The sequence below is a fragment of the Tubulanus polymorphus genome, chromosome 8 (genome assembly GCF_964204645.1).
Source record: "Tubulanus polymorphus chromosome 8, tnTubPoly1.2, whole genome shotgun sequence".
NCBI lineage: Eukaryota > Metazoa > Nemertea > Palaeonemertea > Tubulaniformes > Tubulanidae > Tubulanus > Tubulanus polymorphus.
This window is the reverse complement of record NC_134032.1, coordinates 2,381,505-2,391,031: the sequence shown is the minus strand read 5'-3', so window position 1 is coordinate 2,391,031 and position 9,527 is coordinate 2,381,505. Positions and strand designations below refer to the sequence as shown.

General features: G+C 36.6%; 1 protein-coding gene across 1 annotated transcript; it reads right to left on the bottom strand.

The window, feature by feature from the left end:
- Positions 1 to 1,314: 1,314 nt before the first annotated feature.
- On the bottom strand, positions 1,315 to 5,597 carry LOC141910107 (uncharacterized). Its single transcript, XM_074800820.1, has 5 exons — positions 5,482 to 5,597; positions 4,758 to 4,888; positions 3,395 to 3,586; positions 3,256 to 3,318; positions 1,315 to 1,828 (listed from the first exon to the last, which is right to left on the bottom strand). Exons 2-4 carry the CDS (start codon positions 4,876 to 4,878, stop codon positions 3,272 to 3,274), a joined length of 360 nt encoding a protein of 119 aa, XP_074656921.1. The 5' UTR covers positions 4,879 to 4,888; positions 5,482 to 5,597; the 3' UTR covers positions 1,315 to 1,828; positions 3,256 to 3,271.
- Positions 5,598 to 9,527: the final 3,930 nt, after the last annotated feature.

The window sequence follows — 9,527 nt, the reverse complement described above, 5'->3', positions numbered from 1 at the left end:
TTACAATTAAGACAGTATTGAATTATAAATTACATTTCAGCACAAGTGGTGACATTTATTATTTGTTATACATGTAATTGTAATTGATACGTTTAGATACATTGATCCTGTTCCTTTTCCCTAACTGGAACTTCCGATTATCTCGATGAAGTCTCAAGGTCCGTGAACCTCTTGTTTTTCGTTGTTATCGCCGGTTTCTCCCTGTATATTGTTTTATCCATCGACGTCCTCACTTCCCAGTTCCAGTTGAGATTTTGCTTTAGGAAAAAAAATGAAAGCATAAACACCTTATAGAGTTAATACTGTTTGACTATACAGTCACATGAATATTTCAAGTAGTGGAATTCGGTACAGAGTAGATATAAACTGTATTTGTGTTATGTCGTTAAATCCAGCGCCTCTATAGTGACAAGCCTTTTTTTTCTTAATTTCAAATTTTTAAAATTTTAAAATCCTTGCTGCTGGAAATGACATGAAGAAAAAAGCGGGGGTGAATAAGCGGGGTTCCACCATTCACGAGTTCAATATGTACTTCCTTGCTTGTGAAATAAGCTTATTTATACTGTTATAAAATAGCAGTTTCTGTAATGTGCGTATGTATAGTTTAGTTATTTCAGTTCTGATCTGAATTTTAAGTCAACTCGTATTGTATACAGATTTAGAAATTCTGACAAATGTATTTTCACGCTTTGTGAGTTTAATGCTTAGTTGAGGTACAAAAGTCGAAATGCGCGCTTTTTGGGTGTCAGTCCATTCTGTAAGTCGGCAGGACGGTTTTCGTTCGCTCTGGAATAAATCTCTGCGGGAATAATGTGTTGTAAGTACATGTACTATTAATTTTGTAATGTATTTAGGCGTTTGTCGACGTTTTGTGTAAATTTCTGTCAAGATTCAACGATTTGAAAGCTCGTAGTTTACATTTTTGCAGCCAATTTCAGGATAAGTTTCGACTTATTTCTCTTTATAATTTGTCAACATTTATTTGAGCGCTAGAGCGCTTAAATTTATCGTTTTTTCCGCATACTTAATAAACTTGAAACTTCTTCATTTATATATGAATTTCGTAGCTAGTTTGCATATTAATTAAACATGTTAATTAAGGCTTGGAGTAATTGCGTAGACTTAGTATGTTTACAATTTGTATTTTGTAGAAACCGTGTCTCCTCGTCGTTAAAAAACTGAACATATCTAAACACGCGTTAACTCCGTTCATGACGTCTCGTTTCGACCATCCAATATAGTTCCTTTTAAACATTATTCCGATTTATATTGTAACTTAATCTGGGGTAGTAATTATGCAATAAGTCCACTCATTTTATTGCAAAAAGCAATAATAATTAACAATACGTCCCACTATCTAGAACACACTGATCCTATCTTCAAGAAATTCAATATCCTAAAATTGAAACATATTACAAAATTCTAACTATTCATGTTCAAATTTCATAACTTACAATTGCCAAATTATTTCATCCAGTATAACCAGAGGAATATGGATATACGCTCATATCCAACAAGAAACAGGAATTTCGCATTGCTAGATTAGAGGATCATCAAAACACAATATTCTGTAAGAATTTCTGGACGTCTTTTTTGTAGCGAGTTGCAAAAGCTTCCCGAAATTACCGGGTAAAATCACTCTTTGCTCCTCGCTTTCTTCATTTATCATCGGGTTTCGTTTTGGGGTAGAATTTTCGAGTGTTCATTGGTGAATAAGTTGTTGAAATTGAGTAATTCGTCGCTCCACCAAACCTCTTTGTTAGTCATTTTCAACGTCGATCATTTTGTTTAGACGTTTCTTCCAGACACCTCTGAACTTGAGTGACATCTGAAATAATGAGATCAGTTTCGGATGTTTTCTATGGTGGCTGATTCTGGTCACAATATTTCCTATTGTTTCAAAGAAAGGTTGTGCAATAAAAAATATTTGTCGAGGCATCGCTGAAAACAGCTTGATTTTAGCACCCACTTTATGTAGAGTTAGATGCTCAATCACAGGCTACCGGTGGAATTCTGGTAGTGGCGCGGAATCGCCCGTGTCAATAGGCTGTGCCAAAAGTGTGATTTAGAGGCGGTAGGGGACGAGTATCACTTTTTACTCGTCTGCCCGTCCTTCCAGGAATTCAGAGCAAGATACATCCCGGAACGCTATTGGAGATTCCCCAGTTAGTTGCACAATTTTTTTTAATTCAAATTGCCAAACCCTTAAAAAACTGGCGTTGCATATACGCAAATGTTTAACACATTGTTAATGTAAATTGAATGCTGCGAGGTATGTTGTAAAATAATTTTCTGCTTTGTGCAATTGCATAATTCTGGACTAAATTAACTTATTGTAATTGTAATTGTAATTGAAATCAACTTTGGACGAGAAAACAACTTTTGGCCCAAGGGCTATCTTGGTGGTCCTGAAGAAGACCCTCAAATTCTGAATATTCCTTTTCACTTTTCATCTGCTGATAATTTAGTTACGTGTAGAATACCCGTGATATCAGTGAAATATGATACCGACTTACTGGATATGCAACTGGAAAGTTGGAGCAATTTGAAAAAGGCGGGTATAGGTATCGGTTCATTTGAAAATGGAAAAAGTAATACACATTAGCCTAAACGTTGAAGAAGGTTCACGAGCATGGGCAAGATGAATATGAAAAGGACACACGGTTCGTGCAATTGCATTTTAGAAAGGCGCATAGCCATATTTAAAAACAAGAATCTGGAACTAATCACTGTAAAATGGCTGCTCTTCATAGAATTCAGTTATTCAAAATGAATTTGTAACAAAGGCTCTTTTAAACTTTTCAAAATGTGCTACTCGTCGCCACTCAAAGATAGAGACGAGTTGTTTTTCTCCTAAGAAATTATTTCTAGGGATCAAAACTTTGCAGTTCAATGGTTTTAAGAGATTGTCTTAGTTAATCAGATGTAGTAAAATATCAAACCTTTGGAAGTACCTTTTCAATAAAGTGCTATTTTCCTTTGCCACAAGGCTCGCAACCTATTGCTCCTAGATTCATCCCCATTCCCGATTTTAAATCACTTTTGATATCATTTGATTGAATCACCTAGGATGTTTCTCTCGAATATTTTACTCAGACCAATGTTTATAGGTATTAGTTGTTTTCAAGATCTGAAAGTTGATCTCAGCATGGACGTATGAACTAGTTCATACGTTCATGGACGTATGAACTAGTTTATACGTCCATGATCTCAGCACCCGCTTTTAGGGCCTGAAAACCGACGGTTAGACCCTACCTAGTCTCTCGTCAATTTACAGCAAGGTAGCAACAGTCGATGGGCCAGATTTGCGACCATGCTCTACAATGAGAAGTACAAAAGAGTCAAAATACAATCAACCCTTGATAGCCCTGGTGATTACAATCTATAATTCTACCTGAGTTCTCAGAGGTGCCGACGCCTCCGAAAGTTGAAGATATTTTCGTCTCATTAGAGGAACCGCCTACACTCATTTCAGAATGGTCTACATTTATCCGTGGATTTTTCTCCGCCACATTGTCACCGATTTGAACATTTTCAGAATGTTCTACATGTATTTCTGGATTTCTCTGCGCCACGGTCCCATGTACTGAAAAGCCGAATTTAGAATGCAGTCAATTCATCTCAATAAGTCTTTATCATCTTATAGTAAGACATTGCCCTAGTACTAGTACTGTCCAGAGTATTTTCACAATTAGCCTCTATTCATAATCATTCAGGTTTTCCATGTTGAAACAATTCATATGGATTATCATTTACCTATTGGGCAGATTTCGGTTGAACGTATTGCGATTTAGGAATAGAAATTTCGGATAACAAATTCTCTACCGACCGCTTCTACCAGGTTTATAAATTGCAAACTCTCTACCGACCGCTTCTACCAGGTTAACATATTACAAACTCTCTACCGGCCGCTTCTATTAGGTCTTACAGATTACAAACTCTTTACCGACCGCTTCTATCAGGTTTACAGATAACAAACTCTCTCTGCCTGCCGCTTCTATCAGGTTTTTCAGATACGAAAACCTAATTTTATCAATAATTCTCTAAAACTAAACTAAATCAAAACATAAATAATACAAATAGTGGGATTTTCTTTTGATTCATCCCGGGAAGATGAACGTATATTGTACAAATCAAATATCATATCCATCGAGGAAGCGTCTGCAAAACTTACTAAGATAACTCGATACCTTCTATGGACAACGGACGATAAGTGAACACAATAGCCCGCTGGGACTAGAGTCATGAAAACAACATGGTTCAAGCTTACATCTTCACTGACAAATCGTTGTAAAGATGCGCGTAACCTGGGAGTTTTACTTATCTTATGCCGTTCTGGTAGATTTAGTTATTTTGTGTTACTCCCTCTCGGGTTGTATTAAAATTGAGAACATTTGTTGCATCTAAAATTCCCATAAACAAACTTTCGAAGATTTCATTCTTGCCCAACTAATGCTCGGTTTCATTAAAAGTCGACACTGACCAAAATCGAGTCAATTTTTGATAAACTTTTTTCTTATCTATGCATTGTTGTTACAGCGTAGCTGATTTTTACCTCGCACAGTTTAGTGGGCCACTCGACCATTGGTCGTTTAATATTCATTCAAGAATTAAAAACATTCGGGTGAGGGGGTCCATTTTTTACTTCAGAATCTCCAGACACACATCTTTTTATTGCCTACTTTACTATTTAAGATCACATTTGGACTCAGTCACACCCGTACAAATGAACACTGAATATAACCATATATTATTACCTAGATTCTCAGCAGGTCTGCTGATGCCTTCGAAACTTGACGATATTGTCGTCTTATTATTGTTACCGCCTATCCTTATTTTGGAATTGTCTACATTTATTTCTGGTTTTCTCTCCGCCATCGTACTTGCACTGAAAAACAGAATTAGAATTACATCATTCTATCTCTAACAGTGCAGACATTCTACTGACCTATGAATTGTTTTTTCCTGTATTTTCACAATTAACCTCTACTCATATTCAGGCTGAAGCTTTCCGTGTTGCTGACTTTAACTCTCTACCGGCCGCTTCTATCAGGTTAACAGATTACAAACTCTCTATCGGTCGCTTCTGTCAGCGTTACAGAATTCGAATCAAAACCTGAGTATCTACTCAATAGCTAGTATCTAGTGCCAGACAGTTGACTAGCCATAATCAGCACACTAGTTATCGAACAGCTAACAGCTGTCGAACAGCTCGCTAGCTCTCTCACAGTTCGCGCGATATCATACAGTACATTTTAGCTATCAAAGAGCTCACTAGCTCTCAGGCACTTCCCTATTAATCAGACAGCTCCCTGGCTGCCAGACAGCTGTCAAACATTTCACTAGCTACCAGACAGCTGACTAGCCCGCGAGCCGTCAGATGGCCCACTAGCTGTCAGACTGTTCGCTAGTTATCGGGCAGTTCACCCGCTATCGGACAGTTCACAGCTCTCGACATTGAAAAAGATCTAAACAACATACCTCTTGATATGACGAAACTGTATGAAAAATGTACGGACACTACTGCTCCGTATCTTCTACTTAGACACTGAAATGCGGTAAAATTGAATTTTCACGGACCAATATTCAACCATGCCTCTGTCACGTGATATATTGATATAGCCATGTCGGCTGTTGTTTCGGTCCACGCGATTGAAGTGAAATCAAAAAATTTTTGTTTAAAAAATTTATTTTCAACACCCGGTCTAGTAACACACTGACCTAAAACGAAATTGTTCAAAAAGTAAGATAAGCGAGAGCACAGTCCTAAATGACGTTCAATCACATTATATTCCAAAGTCACGAATCGGAGGTGTACCCCTGGTTTATAATATGGGAAAGTTGCGCCATAGAACAAAGCATTTCTTTCAAAGGCTTGATCGGTGATGTTTATTTTCAGATGGCCACATTTTATGGGTCGACTTTTGAAAAATGAAGTTTTGAAAATGTTTAATCCAATGAACCCAAAATAATATCGAGGTTTTAAATGTAGCTAGATTCAGATCGCGCTGTATAAAAAATTAGTAATTGAAAATGAATAAGATCACAGGTTTTCTGTTTATTTGAATTCCTCGTGATTTTGAAGCAGATTTGTTCTCATTGTTTGAGATTTGAACCTGTGTTTTATGTTTGCACGGTTGTTCTTGTAAGTAAATAAGCTGATGTGATTGAAAAGTTCTCCTGGTTACACACCTCTTGATTAGGTTCTATAGAGATCTGTTTCAATATGCAGTTACATATATATTTCAAGAACGTGGAATTCGGTCCAGATTAGATATAAATTGTTATAGTGACATGGTTTTTATTAGATCTCACAGTTCAATCTCATTGAAAGTATGTAGAACGATAGATTTCAGTAAACAATTGAATTGCAAATCAATTTTGTGCACAAAACGCTGTATACGTACTGCATATACGCTCATTCTACGGAATATCAGTTAATACTATAAATTCAGTTAATACTATAAATTCAGCTAATTACCATCTGTATTGTAAATAATATGATACCTGGATTCAAAGAGGGCGAGCACCTAATGTAGGTTCGGACCTACACATTTTTGGTTGGTTTACCATTTCCGAAATTCGTATTCCAATCCATAAACATGTTTAACGGGTTTAAAATCAACTGCCATCAAAATAGAATATTGTGGAAAAGTTATTTTCAAACGTAAAGTATATCAAATATGCGACTTTTGAGTTTAAGTCAAGCTATTACCGAAAAATTAGACTTTTAAATCGGCAATTTTTCAGCACGTGGTCACTGTCATTGCTTTTGTTAGTAGGTGCGCGTTGTGACGTCATCTCTGCCAAACGCTAACGGCTTCCAGTCATTTCACTAGGCATTTCATAGGGACATCACATCGTTTTCGAACTCCTGATATTGTTGCTTCTCTTATATATGACACGATAAACGTATATTAGTGAGTGGTGCTGTCGGTCTGTGACAAACGATGTTTATTTCATAGGCTACGCACATAGGCTACGCGAACTAGCGCGCGCATGTGCTTGTGTTGATCGTCAAAGATAACATCATAAATAGAGCCACCGCGGGTGGTATGTGAACTATACGCACAATGTGAAGGATAAATGAATGACTGACTAATTTACGGCTAATAAGAGATACCTTTTTTTCCATCAGACAGATCTTAGGTCGTAACTTATATACTAAATTTTTTTTTAAATGTTTTTCAAGAATTTGTCAAGTGAAAAAAGATATATACCTGCTTATGCGTATAGTTTGACGCGCGACCATCGCAAATATAATGATATAGTTCTGATATAAATCGCAATAATTTGTCTCGCCATTTTATGGTGGCTGATTCGGGCCATACTAAAAAATTTTTCTTTACGGCTAGAGCAAACAATAAAAACATTTCCACAATGGCCCGTTTTTTGGTTTTCTCGCGCGAGAATTCAAAACTTTTGGTTTTCTCGCGCGAGAAAACTAAACATTTTGGTTTGGAAATTTTTTCTGACTGGCTAGAAGCTGGATAAAAACCAAAGTTCCCGAATTCTCGCGCGAGAAAACCAAACTTTTTGAATTCTCGCGCGAGAAAACCAAAAAACGGGCCAATGTGAAAATTTTTTTATCGTTGCTTTAGCCGTACAGAAATCTTTTTTTGCATGGCCCGAATCAGCCACCATACCATTTAGATAACCGCGTGCTAAATATTTGTGGTACGGACCGGGGAGAGCTGAAATGATCTTATTTATTTGGTGGTTACCTCTCTATTTTCTATTTTGTAGTTTCGATATCATCCGCAAGTCATATCATAAATGTAGTAGTGTAGTCATCCCCTCGATTGATCAGTCTTATTACGCATCTCTTCGCATATACGTTTTTTGTTGTTTTCTGGAATTTTTTTGACATATAATTTTGCTCTCTTGCCATTTGATGATGTATGTACATTTTTCAACGATTCTAGGTCGAATCTGTGTAAGGAGGGGCATATGATACAGGAATGATACAAATTGTAATTTCTTTGAGAATTTCTTTGTAATTTCTTTAGCATTAAGATTATTTTACGTAAGTATCACTGCAAATTCCCCTGCACTCTGCACAAGGTTCCAGCGCCTTAATTTTAATTACAGCCTGTTGGCTTGCACTGGATACCTCGTAACCGTACTACGTTATTTGTTAAAAGTATTAACTGTTCTTGCGATTATATGTGTCATGGTTTACGAAAATAAATTATTATTATTATTTGAATAACTTAAACAATATATTCAAGTAACTTAATAAATGTTTCATTATTAATTAAATATGCAAAAAAATAGTAGGCTTGACCTTTTATCGGTGCCGGACTGGCCAAGTGTCTAATTATCTGTGCCTATATAAGTACATTTTCAAATTCGTTCTATTGCATCTGACATTCATAGAATACAAATCTACTCAAATTGATGTGAATCGTAAGTTTGAGAGGGTTCATAGTTAGATCACACACACACCACTATCACCGTTACATTTAAGGAAATTTATCATATCTGAAACATCTTATATCGGTACGGTAGCTAGAAATAGACTTATTCACTTAGCGTCGCTGTAAGTAAAATGTAAAACTTGATATTTTCAGTTCGACAAAAGCCGTTGCCACGATAAAGCAGCCCATTGTTGTACCTTTTGTCCCCTTCTCAGGAAAATCAAAAACTCCCCTTCATCTCTTAATAATAACAACTTGTTTTCACGCACTGCCGGACTGGCCAGTGTCTAATTATATGTGCCCATATAAGTACATTTACTCATTCGTTCGCTCGCATCTGGACATTCGTAGCATAAAAATCTACTATGTCTACTTCAACCCATACTCAGGAGGATCGAGTAGCAGTGCCCGGCCTGGATTTAGCCCGGTCAACCTGCTACCTAATTGCTAAATCTCACAATTCCCCAAATTTCTTAAAACTTCGATTTCAAATTTGCAATCCCACGTTAGCTTATCCCAAAAATTCTACATTATTTTTCGCAGGCATCAAATAATTCATTGAAATTAATTTTCTTGTTATTGCTGCTTTTTTAAATGGAGGTAGAGGTAAAAACTTGCCGCCCTCCTCACTTTTTCAGAGGGCAGGTAAAAACTTGCCGCCCTCCTCACGTTTTCAGAGGGCAGATGAGAAACAAGGGCATTTTTGCGTGGTTAGGTTATCATCGAATGAATTTGAAATCCATTGAAATCCAATTTCTTCCTAAGTGCGAGAATGAATGATTTTAGAGATTAGAGAAAATTTTAATTCTTGTGAAAATCGCAGTGAAACAATGCATCAATTGGTACGCAATTCACAAGTGATAATCATTGACATCAGGCTACAGAGGAGCCATCGAACGTCTTCCCAAAAGTAGAGAACTCAATAAGTAACGGAATAAGGAATAAGGAACAAGTTACCAACTTCACCGTGGTAACTTATAGACGAGCACAAAGTGAAAGATCCTAGAGACGCAAAAACAAACGTTTAATGATGACCTGGTGACATAGACTCAATATGTATTTATGGCAAAATATTACATTTTTTACCTAAATGAGTCATCATTTTAG

Excerpts from the sequence above, each read along its gene's own strand:
- LOC141910107 (XM_074800820.1), bottom strand. The coding sequence starts at position 4,878 with ATGGCGGAGAGAAAACCAGAAATAAATGTAGACAATTCCAAAATAAGG. Across the intron at positions 3,587-4,757 it reads CAGACCTGCTGAGAATCTAG|TACATGGGACCGTGGCGCAG; the intron begins GTAATAATATAT and ends TCGGCTTTTCAG. Across the intron at positions 3,319-3,394 it reads CGGCACCTCTGAGAACTCAG|AGCATGGTCGCAAATCTGGC; the intron begins GTAGAATTATAG and ends TTCTCATTGTAG.